Source organism: Anarrhichthys ocellatus, unplaced genomic scaffold (genome assembly GCF_004355925.1).
Source record: "Anarrhichthys ocellatus isolate YVR2014 unplaced genomic scaffold, GSC_Weel_1.0 scaffold45, whole genome shotgun sequence".
NCBI classification, from domain to species: Eukaryota; Metazoa; Chordata; class Actinopteri; order Perciformes; family Anarhichadidae; genus Anarrhichthys; species Anarrhichthys ocellatus.
In genome coordinates this window covers 1798420-1823204 of record NW_022280075.1, presented here as the reverse complement: position 1 = coordinate 1823204, position 24785 = coordinate 1798420, and the positions used below count along the sequence as shown (strand labels likewise).

Below are 24785 nucleotides of genomic sequence, written 5' to 3'. Positions count from 1 at the left end.
AGCATCGAATTAAAAGCCTGTAAAATGATGTATTTCTGTAAATTACTATATTTACTAATCAGGGCCCGTTTGGCAAATGTGGTTCCACTAATCCAGACGAACGTGATGTCGGAAAGATTAAATTATCCTGTTAATTCTAATAGATAACTTGGTTCTTTAAAGTCAGTCGTTCAATTTACTTTTTTTTAAATCTAGGATTAAGTTATTTGAATGACCAGTGTGCTCTTATTTTGAAATAAAGGCACCAGTAGAAGTAGAGTCAAAACCATGACTAGCTTTCATAATTATATTATAATATTTGGGTTGAGTGACACAGGCAGTGTACGGAAGTCAGGAAGTATTCATACAATTTGACAGATATAGTGAAATGTGAAATAAATTGAGACTAAAATCTCCCATGAAGCAGATTTATGAAACTAACTTAAACTTGTGTGTACACAATCAAGTTAATGATGAGAATCACATTTCATCCATTTAAGTGTTTAATGACAAAAAAACAGAGCTAAACTATAGTGTAAATCTTCAAATGAACAACACGATACTAACGGTTAAAAGGTGGACGATGGACGATGCTTATGTTGGAAAACTGTTTTTTCATTTGAGTGAAATAAAGAAGACAGTGAAATGAAACATAAATGTATCATTGGTGGAGGAAGTATTCAGATCTTTTACCGACGTAAAAGTACGACTACCACACAGAAAACACACAAAAAATACTTGTTACAAGCCCTGTATTGAAAATGTTCCAGCATGCAAGTATAATCAGGCAAAAGTACTAAAACTATAAAAATGTACGTTGACTGCGATACTGTGATTATGTCCTCCATGTAACGATTGTTTTGTTAAAATAGTGAGAAATAGCGTCACAGTTACCCAGAGCTGAAAGTGACGCCTTATTAATTGTGTCCAACAAACAGTCTAAACATCAACGTTATTACTAAAACAGTACAAAGATATTAACATTAAAAGGAAAAGCAGCAAATCTTAATCTGTAAAACAATGGAAGCTGTCAGATAAATGTTGTGACGTAAAAAGTCAATATTTTCCTCTGAGGTAGAAGTATAAAACAAGTACTTCAACTCTGTAACTAAGTACAGTACATGAGTCACTGTACTTGGATACATTCCAGCACTGGTTACTGCTGGTGAATACAGGCAACAACAGCTCAAATATGGAAAAATACACACCAGTTATAAGCAGGTAAGGAAATAACTCAGGGTGATGGTCATCAACAGGTAAACAAATCCAGGAGGCGAACGACAGGTGAGCAACGGATTACTAAAAACAACAATCCAGGAACAGGTTGAGGTTTAGATGGAGAGTGAAAGAAGAAGTTAGGCTGGTATAAATACGGTGACGGGTAATTGGGTAATGAGGAACAGGTGAGCAGGTGGGTGTCTGGTGGGAAAGTCTGAGGGTGGATGTATGGATAATAGCAGGAGCCTGAGTGAGTGAGAGGAGGCTGAAGACGGGATTTATTGGATTTAAAAACCTGCAAAATATTGCTGAAAAGATGGACAATGAAGGATTTCATTTTCCCACAAATAGAAAAATTCAGTGGCAGAATGTAACTAAGTATATTTACTGTAGTACTGTACAGTTTTATAGTACTTTATATGTTTTACTCCAATACATTTCAGACAGCAATAGTTATTTTTCAGATAAAGATTTTCTATTATAAAATGTATATCTTTAAAAACATACAACACATTGTTAAACCAGTGTCTCTCAGCCTTTTTGATTTATAATAACAAAACAATGTGTAGTTTGGGCTCCTTGTCATGTTCCAGATGTCTATATGAAGCTAAATTTCTCCTTTAAACATCTCAGTGTCATTTAGATTACTGTTTGAGGTAAAATTATCCAATACTTCACAAAATAAAACTAAAAAAATCAAAGATTGGAGAAAAATCCAGATACTGAGCACAGATTTGTGTTTCAGTTTTTTCTTCTTTCCTCTCCCATTAATCATTTTACGACACCTCAGACTTTTATGGAGACCCTTTGGAGGGGCCCGACCCCTACGTTGGGAACCACTGGAGTTAATAGTTAAAACTAGCTCCATCTCGAGTGTCTACAACAGTAATATTGATGCTTCAGTATAATCTGACAGGTATCAGTCATAGGACACATTTTTACTCCAGAATGAGAACTTTAGGTACATTTAGCTGAAAATATTTTGTTGTAAGAATTTATAAAGGATCTCAGTGCTTTCTTCCACCACTGAAAAAACACTTAAAGATGCAATAATCACATAAAACATGTCTCATTAAGTGCATAATATGCAATTTATTATTTATTTTTATACTGTTAGGTGACACGTGAGGGATTTCTGGAGACTGAAAGAGCAACTAAACTTCTCCATTGGAGGCCTCTAATGTGCAAAAGTGACGAAATGCAGTTTTTAAAGGGCCATTGTCTGAAGTCACCCAGCTGCAAACAGCAAGTCATGGCTTCTAAAGGAAATATAATAATAGTAACTAACCTCAAACAAACATTTATCATGTGAAGTATTTGTCATTGTCAGTCTTTGCATCCATCGAGACGTAAGTGTTCCTCGTAACATTACAGTATATATACAATATAAGATAAATTAGATCATGTTGATACATGCTGATATATTTCTGAGAAACCAAATAATGAAAGCTTTATACATACAGTAAGGCAGAGAAAATACAGAACTAACCTAAAAGAATTGGTATCAAACATCTGTCAATTATTCACACTGAAATAAAACAAAGAATTCAAAACATTTTATAGTATATACAAAAATACTTATGCAAATGCCCCTAGGAATATCTTAATAGAAAAAAATAACAGGAATCTCATCAGGAGGACATCACATTATATTTGAAACATGCACTTCCCGCAGAGGGTTTTCAGTTCAGCGGTGGGCCACAAGTCTGGGTGTTTTGTTTATTTTTGGGGGATAACTGAGAGATCACTGAGAAAAAGCGGTTCTTGGTGCAGATATTTGGTCCACTGTGCTCATTGGTCCTCGTTTTTGTACGTCAAACTCCCGCCTGTGCTCCTTAACCTCGTGTGGTCATCCCAAACGGGAGATGTACAGCACACAATAATCTCATATGGACCTCAAACTTGCCGTCTTTCTTTAAACTATCACACTTTGGACTCGCTCTCTATGTTGGTAACGTCCCCGTTCTTCTCGGTCGGCTGGCTCTTCACCTTGTTGTCCAGGCTGGTCTTGGTCTCCTTGCCCTCCCGCTCAGACTCTGGCAGCCCCTGCTGGCTCAGCCTACTGGCCAGTGACCAGGTGAGGGGCAGGCAGGCGCGGTTGGTCATATCAGCAAGCTCTTTGGCACTGCAGGCGGGTGTGTTGGTTTCGTATATATCGTGGAAGCTGTTGTAGTCCACCTCGTAGAAACCGTCCTCCAGCGTCAGGACCGGTGTGAAGCGGTAGCCCCACTTGATCTCACTGCTGACGTATGAACTCCTCGCCTGGCACGTCATGCCTGGAGACACAACAATAAAGCATTAACAGTTGTGGTATAAAGAATTATTGAAACAGATTGAGCCACATTAGAGGGTCGATTCATACAAATGTACCCATGCATGTGCAGACAAACAATTGAGCTGCAGGATATTGTTATGAACCAAACTCCTGGTAAAAAAATCATTTGTTCTCTTTTCTTTTTTTGCTTCTTTGTGTGTGATATTCGGAGGGGGTGGCACCTGGTCATGAACAGGCTTTCAGGATCTGAGATGATTACCAAACATGAAAGCAGCACGACAACAAGATAAAATTGGGCTTGCTCGAGGAATGATTACAGCAAGCAAACCTGTTTCAATGAATAAATGGGCCCTTAACTATTGTTTGAAGAAAGACTTGATCAATTGTGAACCTATAATGTTCGGCTACATGACAGCTGCTAAGAGGTGTATGCTACTACTGAAAGTCTGACTTACTGGCCACACTTCAGTAATGATGGAATGAACTGTCACCATACTGTACCTCAAGAAGTGGACAATTTAAAACTTTGACCTGATGATGGTGCTCAAGGAAAAGTCAGAGGAGTTTTTACAATTCATCCTGAAGGAGGAACTAAAGTGCGTACTTGAGTTTGTGCAAATCTATCCAATAGTTATCGAGACATTTCACTCAAAACCACAAATGTCAACGTCATGGTGGCGCTGCAGGAAAGGTCAGGAGATTACCAAAGTAAGTATGACTCATTCTGGAGACAATACGTGTCTGTCTTAAAGGAAGAGTTTGAATATTTCGGTCAGGACCAAAGTGGTGGATCAACTGACAGATATATATTACCATTCCTCCAGCCTGAGCGTGAATTCAAAAGAAATGATCAGGGTTGTGTATAGGGGTTCATGTGGGATGAAAGGTACTGTGTAACACTGTTAAAGGTTCTCTTTGTGACATTCGGAACATTAAAAAAGCAGCAAACAACTGTTTTCTACGTGGAGATATAGTGGAGTAATGTCTACACAAGCAGCGAATGAAGTCACTCTCCCTCTGTGTGCGTGTGATCATCTGAGCTCAAGCCCTCCGCTCCGCACTGCGCTTATATGGTGGTTTAGCGTCGTTTAAATCCACTGAACACATTATTGTAACATATGCATAATAACATTTGATGACACTCACCTGTGGCCTCCACCATCCCCTCTAGAATCACAACAATCTCCAGATCGTCCCTGGTCAGGTGGGCTTGCGAGATCTCCCAGAAGGGGCTGTTCTGGTTTATCTCATGGCAGATGATGAGTGGCGACACCAGGAAGAGCCTGTCATCTCCCGTGTTGTAACCCACATTTATGTCCGTCTGGTTCAAAGGGATGAACTCCCCTTCCTTGGTCTGCTTGGACTTTATAAGCTTGGCTCTGATTGAAGCCTCCACGATGTGCGAGTTCCGGAGGTCTCCGACTCTGAACATCAGGCACAGCCGTCCATCTCTCATTGAGATGACCGCTTTGGTGGAAAACACTAGTGTCTCAGCCCGCTTCTTGGGCTGTGAAATCTTAACAAACATGCAACCCACCATGAAGGCATTCACGATAGATCCCAGCACTGACTGAATCAGAAGCAGAAGGATCCCCTCGGGGCATTTGTCCGTGATGACTCTGTACCCATAACCGATGGTGGTCTCTGTCTCAATGGAGAACAGAAAAGCTGATACAAACGAATTAAGGTTATTGACACATGGAGTCCACTGGTTGTCTGATAAGTGCTCCAGGTCGCCCCGAAGGTACGCAATAAGCCACCACATGAAGCCGAAGAAGAGCCACGTCACGGTGTACACCAGGACAAAAATGAACAGGTTTAACCCCCATTTGAGATCTACCAGCGTGGTGAAAATGTCTGTCAGATAGCGGTACGTCTCTCGAACATTACCGTGACGGACGTTGCACTTCCCGTCTTTCCGGACGTACCGCTGGAACCTCTTTGCCCGTTCCTTCTCTGACAGCTGTTTAGGCAGGTCCTCACGGGCCTGCTTTGGCAATTTAGGCTTTTTGATGATGGCCGGGCTCTCCACATCCTGCTCCATGTGCTTTCTAGGTGGATTCAAGCCTTTTCAGAGAAGAAACATGGTGGTAATTAGTAGTGACAGAAAAGTGCAAGAGCAAGAGAGTATATGTACACAAGGACATACGTACTTCAGGACAATTTGGAGTATTTCCATTTTAAGCTACTTTACACTTTTACTTCACTACGCTTTGGAGAAAAATATTGTTATGAACACTTTTACTTTTGGTACTTTAAGTATGTTTTGATTCTAATACTTTTGTACTTTTAGTAAGATTTTGAATGCAGAACTTTTACTTGTAACAGAGTAATTTTACATCGTGGTATTGGTAGTTTTACTCAAGTAAAAGATGTCAGTACCACTGATGTCAGTACATGTTCCAGTGGAAAAATAAACAACAAAACAATAAAATAAACCTAAAGCCTCTTAAATACAGCAGAATAGTCATTTGACACCTCTGATGTCTTTACTGTGCACATTGCCAGAGCTGCCATCGGTGGGTTATTACCACTGGAACACACGGCTGTGTTGAAGCCGTTCTGCTCTCCGTTCACTGGAGAATATTAGGAGCTTAAGCAGGGCTGGTTTCCATGGCAACATTCTACCGAAGTACTCACGATACAGCAGGAATGTACCGGATGAGGCTGCGCACAAGCGTTGGATAACAGTTGTCTGTTTCGTGCTGTTTCAGAGGGCCGGAGAGGAGGAACAATGTGCTGGTGTATCTGCTTTGTGCATGAAGCTGCTATTTGTGAAACGATCTGGTTGTTATTTTGTAATAGTTAATAGATAAATGAATATCTGTGAATGGAAACATGAGTATACAGGCGTACAGAGCATGTTTATTATGATTAGTATGGCACTGACTGTAAAGAAACTATAAAAGCCAATATAATTAATAGTACTAATGTTGTAGTCGACTCTCACAAGATGTAGCGAAGAAATTAATTAAAGCTAGTTGATATCTTTATATTAAAGTTACTAAAAAGAGTTTAAACTGGTTGTTAAATAGAACACTGGTGCCTCTACTATATGGCCTATAAGCAAACAAGACCATCAGTGAGGAGACTTCTCTACAGTAATCAGGAATTTGTTGTTTTTCTTTTTCTTTCGGAAGGCATGACCCGCCCTACGCTACCTGGCTAGCCCTCATTGCCTTCGTTGGTTGGATTGTGTAGGCTGAGACACGTGGAGTGAGATTGGTTAGGGTTAGGATAAGAATATCATCGTAAGCCAATGCCTTCGCCAAAACCCAGGAAAAACAAAATGTGCCCCTGGGGCAGATTCCCCGCAAAATCTGACGAAACGACTTACGGCACGAAGACCAGAAGAGCAGAAGTTTGAGTTCTCAAAGGCAAAGTTTGGCAGTAAGAAGTATGTTAGCCAGTTAAAAGGAAGCAGGAGGAGATTTTTCCCTTTGACATTATATTTTGTGGTTATGGCTGATACTGTGGCAGGATCAGCAAAGAGAAAAAAGAAAAGAATTGAAGAAAGAAAGCAGTAAAGAACGGATCTTTCATGTGGTGGCCGCCAAAATCAACACAACATGAAGGTTCCTTGTTGCTTTAACAATGGATTAAAGAACTATGTGCATGTGAAAGGCGTTATCATCATCTGACTCTGTATTTCCCCTCGGCTACAATACATTTTTAACGTGTTTCATTTTATTGTTTGGGTTTTATGGCCTCTCTCACAGCTCCCATAGTGCCTTTTTCGACCGCAGCAGAAGCTTTCCAGCGGAAAAGCTCGAAAATAAACCTCCACTACCTGCACAGACTAGATAAAAGATTAACAGGTGAAAACAATGGAGCATTTAGCAGTTAAAGAGCCAGATATTTCCCTTAGGAGATGGTGGAGACCAAAAACAGAGCGAGAAGAGCACTTCAATTTGATGGATGGTAAGAAACACGACTCGAAAAAATTTGAAAAGGCCTGTTTCACCAATGTGCATCTATGCTGAACAATGTACTTGTCCTGCAGCCAGATGTGGTGCACACAGGCATCGTGTTGGATGAACTCTTGAGAAAGTCTATCGATGAGTAGACACTTGTTCATGATATGGATTCTGATTCATCTCTGCTGTGTAGAGGAGGCCGTTAACCAGGTAGCTATATCCGGATGTGGATCCAAAATCGAGCCACAAGAGGACACATGCTATTTTTAGGCACACGCCAACAGCTGAGCACAGGCAGCAGGGACCTCTCAAAGAAATGGTGTTGAAATCTTAGCATCTTATCTTATTTATTTTAGCTCGTTAGATCTCAGGGGAGAATGGTCGTCAGATGGATCAAGACCAACCGCATTTAACAACTGATTATAAAAAAAGACAGCATAATTAGCCACTGTTGTTGATATAAAACAATGTAGTGCTGTTCATCATTATGGTACATTGAGCCAAATTATCCAAAAGCAAGCTGTATGACCATCCACTTTGATTAAAGGATCACTTCCCCCACTATACATGTACACATACAATAAAGGGGAAACTGAAACAGACTAGGGGTAAGTGAGAACATGTATTTTTGACCCTTTAACAGGAAATGTGTGGGTTTGTTTCACATTAAAAGTCTATCAGGGAAGGAATGATCCCTGTGGCATTCAACCCTGGAGGCGTTTAATGTGAAGCATCGGTTCAGGAAGTGCAAATTACAACAAGAGCAGATCAGAAAAAAGGGTAGGCGTATTATTAAAACATGATTACATATACGCATAACTGTATATTGTTTCATTTTATTTCATTCCATTCTATTCTGATTTAATTATTTGCATATATATTCGATGTGTGTGTAGCATGAAGGACCTACAACTTACATTTCAATGTGCAATCCTGTGTTGTAAAATGAAAAATAAATAAACCTTGTAGAATACTAAAGTATTATACGTAGAACACTACAATAACACTTCAGTGACTGTCAAGAACTACTGCTTTGTGCTGACAGATTTAGGTGATATACAGAGGTGGAAAAAGTATTCACAATACACACCTTACAACAGAGGTGGAAAAAGTGGAAAAACCCCCAGAGTAAAATTACTCCACTGCAAGTAAAAGTCCTGCATTCAAAGCCTTACAAGTAGAAGTAGAGATGTATTATGTAATTTAAATATCACAGTAAAAGCAGGCAGCAGAATTATTGGATTACGTACTGTGTGAGCGGCATTTCATGTTGTAGCATGTCAAAATGTAGCTAATTTTAACTACGTTTTATACTGTTGAGCAATCTTACAATTAATCTATAATTAATCCATAATGCATCATATTTACTCAAATATTTTGTCCATAAAAAAGTACAATATTTGTCAAGATGTAGTGAAGTGAAGCATGAAGTTGCATAAAAGGGAACACAGGTACCTTAAAATTATACTTAGGTTTTGTGTTATCAAAGATGAAATGATTGTCATGGGAAACAACAAAACTATTGTATTACACTGTGTCAGATCTTTTTAGAGAAAAACTGCATTTATTAAAAGACATTAGCAAAATTGTAGAATAATTGGGTTTTAGAAGTATAATAATGTTTAAGATTACTGATTTTATTAGAGATGATTCACTTAAGGTTGCAGCCTACATATTAACTTATTATTAGAGTTATAGTCCTTCTGTAAACATTGGTGTAAAATAAGTTTATAACTGACTAATTAGATAACTACTTATGTATTTATTTATTTATGCAAAAATGCTAAATATCTCCTTTATTTAGCTTCTCAAAATGTGATGATTTGCTGTATTTGTTCTTAATAATTTAAATGTATTTTTAATCCATTTAAAAAATTAAAAAACTTTTACTACTTTAAGTATATTTTCCTGACGATACTTAAATTTGATACAACATAGGCTTTTCTTTTTTTGATAACTGTCCCGATTTAGCTGGTTAGAGGATATCAAAGCTAACAAAGTGGCCCACCTTGTCAGCCTGTTAATGGAGACCACCTGTGTTTTGGGGGATTTACCTGCACATTCAATGAGCATAAGAGCAGCGTTTTGTTATAGAGCAAGGCTAGGCTAAATGATGGGGAGTGCTGCTATCAGGTGCAAGGAAGCGGAGAGCAAACTAACAGGCTGGAGATTAACTAATCTAATAACAATCTTCATTTTACGTTATGTTTCTCTACTTTCTTTTCTTTTAACGCGCCAGTAAGCACCCGTTTCTGGTGTTCTCCTGTGGTGCTGTGAGGGCCGGCGGGGCCTGCGGGCTCTTACAGCCCGGAACATTTTTTTTCTTGTCTCTCTCTCTCTCTTCAACACCTTCCTCCAGTCTTCTTACTCAATCTATAACCGGCTGCTTATTTCCCCTCCATCATGTCAACAGGAAGAAGGGGGAAAGAAACAGCCTGCTCTAGCCTCCAATTAATATTTCATGCGTGTAATAATTCTTAATTAATTCCTGATTCGCCTCGCACTGTTATGTAACTATCCACCCCCCACCGTGTAACAGATAACAGATGATTTCATTACAAGCTATCATCAGTATCGCTACCAGGAAAAGGAAGGAAAGGTGCATTAATACCTTGCGCAGCAGATTCACTCCCCGAGTCATTTTTAAAGCCGGTTTGGTCCCATGAAGAAAATGTCCCAGCTCGGGTTTATAGGATGTGATTATCAAGTCGCTCTCTACAAAAACCGACTGAAGAATAGTCACTAATTCCCTCTTTCCTCCATCCTCAACACAGAAAAAGGCATCGAGCAGTCAGCCTCCACCCCTCAGATGGGAGAGAGACAAAGGAGAACACTGAGAGAGAGAGAGAGAAAGAGAGAGAGAGAGGGAGGGAGAGAGAGAGAGAGAGAGAGAGAGAGGGAGGCGGAGACATGTGTGGTGGTAAGACAGAATACAGTGTATACTTACTGTTATTATTCCTGTTTATTACAAGCAGGCAGTGCTGGAAAGTAACTAAGTACTTTTACTCAAGTGCAATTTTGTGGTACTTATACTTTAATTTAAAGGCAGGGTTGGTAATCTTATTCAAAAACATTTTTTATATCTCATTATATTCTGACAACACTCAATAAATGAAATGCTCCAAAAAATAAAAATAAAAAATCCAGTATCTGTGGAAGGACTTTAATGAGTCCATTTGGCCCGAATTAAAGGGTTGGACCACCTGTCAGCGTGTATTCTCATTGCTTAACAGCTGTGAGTATTTACAATAGCCATGTTCTTTGTTTACATTCATAATTATATGTTTACGTTCATTGTGATAATTGTGTGGGCGTGGCTTTGGAGGAAGGCCTTAAAGGACGGGCTGGCGGTGCTGCCGACTTGGCGACTTTCTTACTAGATTTAGCAACTTTTGGAGCTGGTGCTGCTGACTACTGTAATTATAAAAGAGTCGGCAGCACTTGTTGGATGATTTTTATTTTTAATCCAGCGTACTCTTGCTAGTTTCTCAAGATTACCAACCCTGCCTTTAAGGGTGCAGACTGTGTTGGAGCTCTCCATGGTGCTGATCTCCAGTTCACACCAGTGGGAACCTTCAGCCATTAACTTAACATGCCTATCAATTGACTTCACCTGTTAGTTAGTACATTTTATTAAGCTTTATTAGTTTAAGAAGTCTCGTTGAGATCAAGACCTATGGTAAAAGAGACAAGTTAGTATAGTTACCACAAATGTACTTACAAGTTTGTGGCGATTCGTTCAGTAGTTTTTAGTTGAGAGCCGTGTTATAGCTAAAAATATCAGTAAGTGGAACCAGCATGGTCTTTTAGATGAAAACTATTTGAATTTTTAGTTTTTGAGCACAATTTTCAATGTTAGTTTTGTAGGAAAATCTGCTTTCTGATCAAATAAAATGCTTGGTAATGATGGACAGTATCTATCCCATTTTCATTGAGAGCATGGATCTGAGTAGGAACGCCAAACTTTCAAACTTAAAGTTTGATGCTAATATTTTTGAGCTTTTTTTCTAAGTAAGATTTTGAAAGCAGAACTTTTACTTGTATCAGAGTATTTCTACATGGTGGTGTTACTGCTTTTACTTAAGTAAAATATTGTACTTCCATCACTGCTTCTTGTACTTCCTTCAAACTTCTGATCTTTAGTGCCGACCGACGTTTTAAGGTAATTCCATTGATTGATTTTCAGCTCCCTCTGGTTATTTCACAGTAAAAACCTGTAAAAAGAGTTCCAGATGCTTTTATAAATAAAAGGACACACTGTAAAAGCATTTCAGTTATTTTTTACTTTTACCATAAATAATAAAAATGACATTTCTTTTTCACTGCAAACAAACTAAACCCAAATAATACAGTGGAACGATAGCTTCCTAGAAGCTAACAGAAACAGATAAATAACAATATAAAACAATTGCAAACATAACAGTGCAAACAATGATTAGCTGTGTTGCATCTCTCCTGCATTTATCTGTTACAAGTACAACAAAATAAGCATGTTATAAATGTACTTGTTGCTTTCTATCGTTGTTTATCAGATACTTTCACTTGAGGTAAAATAAAATCATATATCGGTTACAATCACAAAGTGCTCGACTTCATTATCAAGTACAGTAGGAAATAACATTTAACTTAAAGGTGGAATGAAGCTGACAAAGAATAAAAACTATTGATTCTCTCTGTGACAGTGACTATAATAAATATTATACAGAAACAACAAACTAATATGTAAACAGCTGTATTTTACATTAGTGTGCAAAAACTTCAGCTACCTTCAATCTCCGGCAACTTTGAGCAAAACGTGTAAAATGTGAAGACCGACAAAATGGATACCACCTGAACATTTCTCACATCTTTAAAAACAAGCTCCTCAGGAGGCTGCATAATTAAAATATACTCTGTTTATCCAAAAGGGAACAGGTTAAACAGTTAATCTGCATCCTGAAACTAAACTTATTCCTAAAAAATACAGATTTGACTTCAGACTTTACTTACAACATTCAATATTTACTACAATGTCATTTCTTTGCTCTGGAAATGTGGTGAGACCAATCACGTACAAATCCAGGTTAGGGCAAAGCTGGGGAAACGTTAAGGTATTAAATTTAAAAAATAATAATAAAGGACAATGGGCAGGATTGACTTTTAAATTAGATTAACGGTCATGGGACCCACTTCTGATCTCATCTCAGGCTTTAGAGTTCTTGCAGCTTCACTCCTTCGTCAATGTGTCCATAACTGGATATGTTCAGCCAAAGAACTCCAACAAACAGTCTTTGTAGTTTTTACACATGCAAGTTGGAAATAGAAAAAATAAATTTGAAGTCTAAAAAGACACTTTTTGGGTCGAGGTTCTGTGCCTTAAAGGACTACGTAATATTTGTAAGAGGAAATGTATTTTCTCCTACAAATGAAAAGTGCTTTAGCTAAATATGCACTACTGTGCTGGACTCTGTGTGCGACCAAAACCCGTCTGAAACGTACCCTTAATATCATAATTTAATGTTAGACCTTTGAATAGTAACTTAAAGGAATAGTGCACCCAAAAGCAGCCTGAAGTGCATAAAGCAATCACCTCCCTAACTCTCATTGGTCCAAGAAATAGTTTATTATCAAATTAAGGAGCGCCTGAAAAAAATGAAAGCATATCAGTGCAAACAGACTTTGACAGAATCTGTCCAAAAGAAAGCAAAAAAGGTTATTAATCGTCCCGTGCAGCATTTCCGAGGAGGATAATCTAAAAAATGCTTTGTTTACAAACATCATAGCAAAAATAGTTTTGTTTGGATTTCCGTGAGCCCACGAAAGGATACAAGACTTTGATTAAGCTGCACAGGAAGTTTCTGAAAGTAACCTTTTTTGTGCCGTCTGTCGTTCTGTAGGTGATAAGCCTCCATTGTTCCTAAATATTATTCAATGGAAAATGTATTTCTGGGACCATAGAGAGCCGAAGGAAGGTGACGAGTACGATAATGTATGATGTTTTGGGTGAACAATTACTTTAAGGATAGAAATAGGGTAGGATGTACATTTTTACACCCGTTTCACGTCTTTCTCATAATTATTGGTTGTGGTCAGAAGTGATGTCACAAGGTCCTGGAGTACACCTTTACATCACTGCATCAAGGGGAGAAGTTAAACCAAAGGAGGTCAGCAAAAACAGGACTTTTAAGTGTTGTTATGTTACTCTGTAAAGTAGTAGTATTGCTTTGGTATTTACACTCAGTTACCAGTTAATTAGACCGATTTAAATCAAATGAATGAAGTCTAAAACAACAGTCCTGCAGTAAATCCCCCTTCATTAAGTTTTAGTTGAAGCTGTTTTGAATTAAAGATGTAATACAGGACTGTTGTATTAGACTGCATTATAGGTGCCCTTAATAAACTAGCAGCTGAGCTTAATTTGTGTTATTCATTTTGAAAATAAAATAAAAATATGTTGGGGGAACAGAATACTTATATGTCGAAGCATGATTTAAAGGGTCACATTTTAAAGACATCAGCACAAAATATTGGGAACGTCAATACAAAAACCAATATCGGTTGAGTTGTAGTAAAAAGGGGAACATCCATCCTTTTGCGTTTTGGTCCCATCGGCCCTGACCGCCTCCCTCCATACTTCACCACCACGTGATCTTGAACTCGTAGATGGGCCTCTTGCAGTAGTAATGGTTGATGAGGTGCTTGTCACAGACGCCGATGCACTGCTGCTCGGAGGTGATGCCGCGCTCGTCCAGGTCACTGACAATGCAGTGCAGCAGGTCGTAAACGTCCGCCACCGCCTCCCAGGGTCCGAAGGAAACGTCCACCTCGCAGTGGTGCTCGAAGAGCTTGGCCTCGCTGTCCGAGCGCTCGAAGCGCAGAGAGTTAAAAAGAGGACGCTCGTACGGCGTGATGGGCATCTCCTCCTTGTAGACGCAGATCTTCAGCTTGGCAAAGCGTGCCTTCTTCTGCATGGCCCTCAGTTTGGCAATTTCCACAATACGCTCCAGATTGTCTGGAATGAAAACAGTTAAATAATAATAATAATAATGACATATTAAAAAGACTCATTCGTGTTTTTATGCTGCTCAGCAAACAATGTGTTTTGTTTGCACATAAATCAAACCTCGTCTTAATCACACCATGATATCCTTATCTAGTTGTAATTTTCCTGACTTACATAAAATTGTAGAAATATGTAAAACATGTGTAAACAGAGCAAAGTGTTTATTATGTACTATAGCTGTGAGCCACCCACCTACAAACCAAATCTGTGTTTGCATAATCAGTGTGGAGCTCTCTCTTGTGTTTCATTTTGAATGAATGAATGAATTTATATGAATTATGCATCATTATCATTCCCTTTACACTGTATGTGGACTACTCTCTTCAGACCACTTACCATCAGTTTGTTGTCATGGTATTTTGCATGCTGGTTCTCTCTACATCATCGTCTCTGTATTAAGAACTCAATTGAATCTTTTGAGTTTAAGCTATTTTTTTATGCTACAAATGCTGAAAGCTGATTCAGATTTGACAGTTTTTGGTGGAGTCACCACTCTTTGTCCATTTATTTTAATTATCACTAGGAATTCTGAATTTATGTTCCCCACGTGTGTATATCTAGACTTTAATTGGACTGTATTAGGCCTATGAGACCATAGGAGCAGACACACAGACATGATAGACATTATTTTCAGACTAAGTGTGACGTACATCTTACGAGGATATCATTATCTCCGACATCCATCCTGAGTGAACATCGCTGTAAAAGACGCTCCTCATAACTGCAGAACTTGCTTGAGAATCATCGTGTTTTTAAGTTTTATTCAGTATCAAAGTCATTAGAGACGCAGCGATCGTTTATCAGCCGTGACAGCTGACCGGCCAATTAGTCTCATATATAGGATTTATTTTAATGTAGTTTCACGTCACACACACAGTGGCACAGACAGTAACGTCACAGCCCCCCCCACCCCCCTCACACACACACACACACACACACACACACACACACACGTCGTCGGTGTGGAAGTTATTCAGTGTAACGTAAACCTCGACATTTTTTAACAACTGTAGGTGCAAAATAAGCCGTGGTCCTGTGAGAGGGTCCTGAAACTTAATCTAAGTTATCAATGTTTTGTTATGAACATACAATTGAATTCTGTTTTCCATGAGAAATGTTTCATGTTACAAAATGTATGTTACAAAACATGTTAGAAAATAGTTTGTGTATGCTGTTAGGGCAGACTTTAAAATATCGGTATCGGCCGAGAAAATTGCAATCGGTGAATCTCAAAAAGAAGTCCTGTGATAGTTAGTCTGCAAACAGAAATGGCAAATAGCTAATTCTTCCATACTTTTAAATGGTGCCAAATCTGCCAAAATGTAAACAAAAGAAATGGGGCTCAAGCTAACTCCACTATCCCATACTGTTAAATAATTATCCTCAGCCTTTAACATTAACACCAATCATCTTTCATCCTGTGAGGGAGACAGACTCCAGGTACCTCGGTAGTAGGGCATCAGGTCGAGGAAAGCCTGCCGAACTCTCTCCCCGGTGAGCGGCTGCGTGTCCTCCAGGCTGTCCAGCAGCGGGCCGAGGGCGTAGTACTGAGCCTCTCTGTGCACCGCTCGCACCCGGTCCCTGTGAGGAAGCTCGCCTTCTCGCAAGAAGTTCAGGATGTCCCTTTAAATGGAAACAAATCCCGTTCAGACTATGTTCCTACCCGATGAATCCGACTCTGCTCCGATGTCGTTTATACCAAAACACTACTGTTGAAACGTTTGTAATCTCCTGCCACAAAAGCTTGATTGGGTCCAGACAGATGTCTGAGAAGACTACTTTGTATTGATGAATGAACTTTCATGCTTTTAGGTTGTCGAAAGTCCTCTTTACAACAGATCGCTGTACAATGGTTCAACCAGAGAGATGAATGCTTCATTTCCACTGCACGGTTCGGCTCAACTCAACTCTCTTTTGGTATCAGGGGCTTTCCAGTTTTTCCTTTTTCATGGATCGCTGTTAGTGCCGGGTATCGGAAACTTGGCATCAAAATGTGTGCCGATTTATATAGAACAGGTTCCTGTTTCAGGCTCAAGTGCACAATAATGCAGCCGGTAGCATGCTGTAATTAACAGGCAACGTGTCGCTTTAGCAAAACTCGTCTTTAAACTTATAAAACACAATAAAAGTAGGTTAGTTCAGGGTTAGCACGACTGGAATATCAGATGACCATACTGACAATTTTTGTATCTCTGTTAATGCAGTAACATACTCGGCCAATGAAGCAGATGTTCTGCTTCATTGCAGCAGAACCTGGAGGGCTTGTAAACATTGAGGATAAAATGAATGCAGAAAAATAGAGAACTCCTGGAGGAGAAAAAAAAGCTGCTGCAGTGTTTAACACAACAGCAACTTGGAAGATTTATTTTCCAGCAAAGACAATAGCCACAAAAACACAAGGTTGGCTTTAAAGACCGGTGTTTATGTCCCACATGAAAAGGCTTCTTCTGAGTGTCTGGGTTTTAGTACTTTGTATCGCTACATACCTCCCCTCTCTCATTCTGCTAGCTCCTTGTGTATAAATCTTTCATACAAACCCCCCTCGCTCAGACACATTCATACAGAACTGACCTCACCTCAACTTCCTGCTTACATAAGTCATACGCCTTGACTCAGCTTCTTATCACGTTCATATTTAAAGCGATTTGCTTTTGCCTTTCAGCAACACTAGTGGCCCACTTTAGTCCAGACTTAAATATCTTATAAAATGCTGCACAGACGATGACGCCTACTGACCGTGGTGATCCTGACTTTTCCTCTAGCGCCACCATGAGCTTGACGTTTGATGGTTTTGAGTGAACCGTCGACAACTATTGGATGGATCATTGCCATGAAACTTCGTCCAGACGTTCATGTTCCCTCAGGATGAATTGTAATCACTTTGGACATCTCTTAAAGCTAGGGTGGGCAGTGGTTTTAAAAATAAATGTTGTTCTGGTTACATCCCGACAGCAATCAATAAATCAAATGCTCTGACAAAAGAAGTCCTGTATCTACGCAGCCATTACAGCCAGATGTCAATTTCAGTCAATGTACAATTAAATGTCATATTATACATTATTGTCTGTTCATCTCTGCACTTCATGTTAATTGTTCTGTGTTGCAGGCTTTATGTCTACGATGAGATAAGAGAGACTTGAGTGTCATCGATCTGTATTCAGTAAAGTACACATAGTGGTTCTCCTGGTCTACAAAAACAAGGAACGATGCAACATTCAAACTACACAACAGATGCAAAGTACAATAACAAGATGCAAACATGCGGTGCAATAGGCAAATTAGAAAAGTATAAATACAAATGAGTGTATACAAATGTGTGTAAACAGTAGCAGTTTGTGGGCTGAGGAAATCTACTGTTATTAAAAATAAGGTTTCCTCTCAGTTAAATAGGATTTGTTTAGGCTGGAGTCTCAGTGGTAAAAGTTTAGAACAAAAAGTTTAGTTTAAGTACAAATCTGTGTGAAGACTGTCAGTAGCTGAGGGAGACAATGCACACGGCTCAATACTATTAATTAGCTGCACCTTTGTTTTCGTTTGCCAGTTTCCGCTGGCTATCCAACCCCTTACCAATGCAGAATAACACCACATTTTGTAACTATCCGATGCAGGCATATCAGCAAACAAGCACAGAACTAGATATGTAAATCAGTTTACAGCACTAACAGAAGTCAGAGAGGCTCATGGATACCTGTCAGAAAATAATGAGCTGCCATCTACGGCTTTAAGAAACCCTTTCAGATTGAGAGTGAGCTTTTATTATGCTCAGCTTTCTCTCGGTTGCCATTTAATGACTTCACAATCTCCAAAGTTTTTCTGACACACTCATAAGAAAATATTATGAACAGGTAAATACATGTGTACACTACCGTTGAAAAAGTTTGGAATCAGCAATTATATTGATCTTTTTCTCCTTTTCTTTAATAATGTCTATTTTTACTAGAGATTAAAAAAAAATAACAACAGTATAATTCAGACACCAAATGTATTATTTGGAATAGTTTGGGCCCGAAAAGAAGAAGAATTAAATGTCTCAAACATTGGGTTTTGAATGTTTTTCCCATGATGATTATTGAACCAAAACAGTGCAATCGGGCTCTAAATATTGAGTCCGTCTGCTTTTCTTTGGGCCACCTGCAGTCTGCTTAGTGGTGAGATTGAAGAGGGTTAAACTGGGATTTGTCAGTATGGTCAGCTGATATTCCAGCAGTGCTAACCCTGGACTAACCTACTTGTATTGGGAAATTGAAAGAGTTTTGCTAAAGCAACACGTTGCCTGTTAATATTCCAGCTTCTACTTTTAAAGAGGGCCTTCTACAACTCAACAGCATGAAAGACCTTTCGAACATATAGAGAAGTCCTGTCATCCATCTGACTGTACAGTAATGTCGATTGAATCAATAGCATAATCCACTGTTCATATACACGCAGTGCGACTCACGCAAAATATGTCCCGTCCCGGTCGATGAAGTAGCGTCCCTCGGCATCACGTGGGATGTGGTGACGCCCGCTGAACATGGCGGCCAACATGGTGTCCTCGTATCGCCGCAGCGTGGACAGGCGGGTGGTGAAGTACGTGCCCCCAACGTTCAGAGAGATGACCTCTGGAAACTAGAGAAAATATGGAAATAAATGTGAGACTGTAATGTTTGTTACACACCATAAAAAAACAAGAAGACATAAAAGCGCAACCCAAACAAATTTATTATATTACATATTTCGCTAGAGAAGTTATGGGAAAAATACGCCTATTTTACAACAAACAAATACTTACAAGAAGGATCTTAACTGCTGACTATGTTAGTAAGGACAGAGAATCTTGTGCACAGGTGTATTTAATAAAGTATTCTTTTATTAATGGTTAACGAGGTAAATGTGAAGATTAATCGTGATTTAAGGTGATATCGCAGATCTGTTATACAACCACACCACACATATTTAAACAGTTTGAAAGGTGTGTGGTCCGAGGACAGTTTTGTGTTTTTTTAATTTGTTTTGTGTTAGGATATGAAGACTTTAAATTTGCCTATAAAGTAGACTGGTGTATGTTTAGTGGACTTTAAAGACTTGATGCTTTTAAAACGTGCAGAGCTGTGGTGGTTAAATGTATTAATTCTTAGCCTGTATATAGCCTCCATAAAAGCAACTCAAAGATAAAATGTACAAACATGAAAATAAATATACAGTGTAAGAAAATGATTTGCTTCATTTTTCTTAGTATTTTTTAGGTAATGTCTGTCTATTTCACCTATACAAGTAAGTAAAAGGTGTACTTTTAGAACATGTTCTTGAAATATATGTTATATATTTGGTTCCTCCTTGTATACTGACTGGTACTGAATTATAGGAGTTAATTGATATATGTCTACTAGGACCTACACTAGGTTTAAAGTAGTATCTAGTTGATCATCAGACCAATTTAACTTATATATTATTATACAAATATCTGTGATTACCCTCTCTTTAGCTTTACTGTCAGACCACAGAAGTAAGAGGATTGTTTCGCTGCATCACGTGGTGGCTCGTTACCTCGAGTCATGTGACACACCTGACAGCCAATCACGACAGGGCCCAGCCGGCTCACCCGACCTCTGACCCCTGTATAAATAGCCATATGACAGTAAATACCTGGCTGCGAAATTATGCTTTGTACATAGTTAAAACAGTCATATGGAAAATTAAATAGAGTGTATTTGTACTTTCTCTATTTGTAATATTTGTGTGGTGTTGTGGAAAACAGCTGTTGTTTTATTGACGAAATAAAAGTATAATTTTGAGGTACTTTATTTGAGTATTTTCATTTACTGCTACATTATACTGTTACTTCTACTGCAGTACATCTCAGATACGTCACACTCTACTGCACTTATTACAGGTTTTAGGTTATTAATACAAATATATATATATATATATATATAAATAAACGGTGTAGGCTATTATTATAATTAAGATTGATTGTTTCCCTTGCTACCAGCTAGTATATATATATATATATATATATATATATATATATATATATATATATATATATATTTGTATCAGAGTAATTCCTACTTCTTCCACTGGTGTTTAAGTACCGTGTTTGTGTGCCCGGTTGAACGTGATTTTTACCCTGGTATAACAGTCCGGTAAAGCGGCCTGTCCTACCTCCTGCTCCGGCGTGTTGAGCGAGGAGCGGAGCGGCTTCTTGCTGAGGGCGAAGCTCGGCGCTGGGGAGGCCGGCTTTCGGAAGTCCTCCTCCGCGGCGGAGTCCGAGCTTGACATGGCAGCATCGCCCGGTTTCTCGGTGTCCCCCGCGGCCGAGAATACCACCATCACTCTGGGTAGAGGCAGCGTCCGTCTCTCCTGAATGAACCGCCTCACCCGCGTAGTGGTGGCTGCAGGCAGCGGGCTGAAGGACAGAGCCTGGCGGCCGTTGGAACCGTTGGAAGCGTTGGAAGCGCTCGAGCCATTCTGCTGCATGCGCGCGTTCGAGCCAACTGTCGGGCGGCGGCACCGAAAAAATCAGGGCAGGGATGACAGCAGCACGAGCCACAGCGCTGCGACTCTTTAATAATATTAATAATAAAAACAACAACAACAACTCCAGAGGGTGGAGCGCGAGCAGCTGCAGGAACCAAACAACCCCGCCTTCACAGCGGACATTCCGCTTTCAGTAATTGAAAATTAAAGAACTACAAGGTCCATCGTGTTTTTGGGTTCGCAGTTTAAACTGGACTCTTCTGGGCCTATCCGTGTTGTGGGTGTGCTACGTGCCCGTGCTGTCAACTGTCATCGCTCATACGTGCTGTGACGTATCGGGACGTCATCACGTCAGAGTGCGCTTTTGGGCCGCGTGGGATTAAAATCCACTACGAGATGAAATAAAAAAATAAATGAATGATGATGATATATGATGATGTGTTAGTATAGATTAAACCAGCAGTATAGTTGAAATTAGCTCCACCTTTAACAGATTCAACATTAAATTGATCAACATATGAATGAATCAATATTTATAATCAAGGAATTTAATGTACATTATTCTGAAATGGGCCATTCTGCATAATGGAGACTATTTATTTTAGTACTATAAGTATATTTTGATCATAATAGTTCTGTAATGTAACTTTTCTGAATACTACTTTCACGTGAAAGTTACTCTGTGGAGGGTCATGGTAGCTGATTGGTTAGACGGTTTCGTTGAGCAATGCTCGAGTCCATGACAATGTCTTCAACAAATCATACAGCATTTTATAGAGCCTACAGATTATTGTGTTTCACATTATTTTTCATAAATTAACTAGATTAGCAGCAAACTGTTTTTACAGTACAATTTAAAAAGATTTATATATATTTACATTTATTTCAATACTTTAAGCACATTTTTCCATTATATGTATATTTGTAACAGTATTTTTTAGAAAGAGGTATTGCTATTTCGTCCACCACTGCGAATAACAACATCTGCAGAGCAACATTGGTCCCTTTAAAAACACTAAAGAGCTCGGAATGAATCAGATGAAAAAAACAGTACAAGCAGTTGAACCAGAGTGACATTTTCTTGCCCACTCTTCTGACCACACATAGATTGTATAGATCTTCTCCGACTCGAGTTTGACGGATGTGGCGAGTTGTTGAATGAGGAAGAGCAGTTTGCGCTGCTGCTATTGTCTGAAGAATGAAGGCAGCCGAACCACTGAAAGCTTATCGGAAATCTGTCATTTGAGTGAGTAAAAGCATCATATTCGATGTCTAATATTATCTTAAAATGTGTATGTTTGACCTGAGTACTTATGCCTGTAATTCCTATACTTGAACTAAAGTATAGCCTATACTTTTACTTGGGATGGAGTATTTTCATAGCCTGGTACTGCTGCTTTTACTAAATGATCGGAATACTTCTACTCCTGTAGTAATAGCATATCTTTGACTTGAAGTATTTGTATTTTCACAGAGGTATGTTACTACCAATACTACTTATTAGTTACATACAAAACATATGAAGAGCTCATAAAAATAATACATTATTTTAGATTGAACTAACAGTTTTTATAGTTACACTTATTTCCTCCTCAACCAGCAAACACAAGCTCATTATCATGCTCTTAATTAATGCATTAGCAGTAATAGTCCGATGATATAACACTACAGAATGAAAGGGACCATTCTGTTGCCTTATGACTTGTGCTTCAAGTACGTTTTGATGCCAACACTTGGTGTACTTTTACCTGTAAAATAATGAATGCAGGATTTTTACTTATACTGTAGTATTTTTTTATAGTGTGATAAATACTGCTTCTATTTCTCAATACTTCGTCCAGCATTCAAGGAGTGGAAATACATTAAATTCTGGGCTACTTGTTTGATTTCACTGAAACCAAAAACTCAAGTGTACTTAAGAACAATTTTGAGGTACTTGTACTTTTCTTGAGTAGATCCATTTCTTCTTCACTACATTTCAGAGGGAAATGTTGTACTTTATACTCCATTACAGTCATATGGCACTGTTAGGTACTTTTCTACATAAACACATGATATGTTTGTATGATATGATTTAGTTCTATACTACTAATCTAGAATCTCTATCTGGTATCAAATTTTCTCCACATTGACGAACTACAACATTAAAATGTTCCTACATGTACTTGTTGGTATAGAAGCCCTGAGTCTGATCTAAACTGTTTTCTTTACTGCTTATGACTTAAGGACAGGTGAAAAAAAGAGAATCTAACTTCCTAAAATTGTTCCTTAAAACATGTTGAAAAAAACTAGTTTTGGCAGGTGATTTATTTTCTACATTCCGGCCGCAAGAGGCTGGTGTTCACCACTACCCAATGCTCTATATTGGACGAAATGCATTCATGTTTTCTTCCAGATAAGTTTTAATTGAAGTAGCTTCCTAACACACAGTATATGTTGCTTTTGTTTAGAGTGCGTGGAGAAATTAAAACTCACCCGAAATGAGTATTACAACAACAAACACTGAAAAATGATCTTGACAACTAAAGAATCCCACCCAAACTTTTATTCACAGCCTGTTCTTTAGTCATGTACACAGGAGTGGAAACAAATAGATCAGAATTAGAGAATAGATCAGCCTCTCGGGGCTTCTGTATAATATAATATTCTATAATGATGTAACACTGTGAAAAGAGCCATCCTGCTTAATGAGTCGTTTTACTTTTGATTAGGTATATTTAGCTGCTAATACTTCTTTACTTTTACCTGGGTAACATTTTGAATTCCAGACTTTTACTTGTAATTGAGTATTTTATTATTTTATTATTTCTTAGTTGTTTATGCTTTGGGTTAATAATCTAAATCGGCAAAGTAACTTAAGTTATCAAATAAATGTAGCTGAGTAAGCAGTACACTCTTTCCATCTGAAATATAGTAGAAGTATGATTTACAGAGGAGCAGGAGAGAGCCCCAACCGCCCCAGAGCATCATTGGTACCCATCTACTGAACGTCTGTGACTTCATCCTTCAGTTTACTGTCTAGAGATACATCGTTTTCCCTGGACAGGAAGGGAATGAGAAACTGTACAATGAAAAGTAACTAAAGCTGTCAGACAAATGTAGTGGAGTAAAAAGTACAATATTTACCTCTAACATGGAGCGTGAAGTGCAAAGTTGCATAAAATGGAAACGCAAGCAAAGTACAAGTACATTGAACTTGTACTGACTTTCCACTACTGATGCTTCTTAAATGGCAGTGCACTGCACTGTAGAAGTGTAAGTCTCGTACACAAAGGGGGTAAACCAGGTTTCAGTTTTGTTTTGGACAACCACATCCTGTGGACCACTCGGCCTTGTTAACAGGAAAACATCAGCCACTTCAACCATGACAGAGAATAACTGTTGATAGTTGACCTGTAGACGGCAGCTAAAGTCAGTCCACGTTGAGCTCCCATCATGGGTTTTAAATTTTTTTAAATTTCTTTCTGCTTCTGTGTCTTTTAGGTATGATCGGAAACTTCAGTCTGCTGGCTGCAGCCCTGACTGTCGTGTCAGTGATGTGGTTAAGTCTGCTGTCTGTTCTCTGCCTGCGATGCAAGAAGAAATCCAGTAAGTACATTTATACCTCAGAGGCTGGACCAGTGTGATAGTGTGTGACATGTGCATGCTGCAGGCAGAACTACTCAATCTGAGTCAAGTGTGGGCTGTTTAATCTGGGCTCAAGTTAGTATGTGTCCTCAGTATTATCATCATTATGCCTACGCCTTAAATGGAGCAAGCAAGCAGAGATGCTCGACAGAGTTTTTTACCAGCGGTGGAATGAAACTAAGTATATTTACTCAAGTATTGTGTTTAAAGTGGCAATTGCAAAGATTTTCATGTAAATAAATGTCTGTTAAGTTCCTATATCCATCGC

The 24785-nt window shown here is 38.8% G+C and overlaps 2 protein-coding genes across 3 annotated transcripts; both read right to left on the bottom strand.

Annotated features, from left to right (window-relative positions):
• Positions 1–2266: 2266 nt before the first annotated feature.
• On the bottom strand, positions 2267–10202 carry kcnj6 (potassium inwardly rectifying channel subfamily J member 6). The gene is made up of 3 exons (XM_031868988.1): positions 10001–10202; positions 4619–5539; positions 2267–3473 (listed from the first exon to the last, which is right to left on the bottom strand). The coding sequence occupies exons 2-3, from the start codon at positions 5514–5516 to the stop codon at positions 3121–3123; spliced, it is 1251 nt and encodes a 416-aa protein (XP_031724848.1). The 5' UTR covers positions 5517–5539; positions 10001–10202; the 3' UTR covers positions 2267–3120.
• Positions 10203–11649: 1447 nt separating this feature from the next.
• kctd7 (potassium channel tetramerization domain containing 7) lies at positions 11650–21216 on the bottom strand. Of its 2 annotated transcripts, none has more exons than XM_031868990.1 (4): positions 20540–21216; positions 18870–19039; positions 15876–16054; positions 11650–14380 (listed from the first exon to the last, which is right to left on the bottom strand). In XM_031868990.1, exons 1-4 carry the CDS (start codon positions 20888–20890, stop codon positions 14004–14006), a joined length of 1077 nt encoding a protein of 358 aa, XP_031724850.1. In that variant the 5' UTR covers positions 20891–21216; the 3' UTR covers positions 11650–14003. The 2 variants fall into 2 exon arrangements, with proteins under 2 accessions (XP_031724850.1, XP_031724851.1); XM_031868991.1 differs by having other exon boundaries at positions 20576–21212.
• Positions 21217–24785: the final 3569 nt, after the last annotated feature.

Coding starts and splice junctions, on each gene's coding strand:
- kcnj6 (XM_031868988.1), bottom strand. CDS start 5,516: ATGGAGCAGGATGTGGAGAGCCCGGCCATCATCAAAAAGCCTAAATTG. Junction 3,474..4,618: donor GGGGATGGTGGAGGCCACAG/GTGAGTGTCATC, acceptor TTGTGTCTCCAG/GCATGACGTGCCAGGCGAGG.
- kctd7 (XM_031868990.1), bottom strand. CDS start 20,890: ATGCAGCAGAATGGCTCGAGCGCTTCCAACGCTTCCAACGGTTCCAAC. Junction 19,040..20,539: donor TACCGGACTGTTATACCAGG/GTAAAAATCACG, acceptor TATTTTCTCTAG/TTTCCAGAGGTCATCTCTCT. Junction 14,381..15,875: donor CCTGATGCCCTACTACCGAG/GTACCTGGAGTC, acceptor TTTTCATTCCAG/ACAATCTGGAGCGTATTGTG.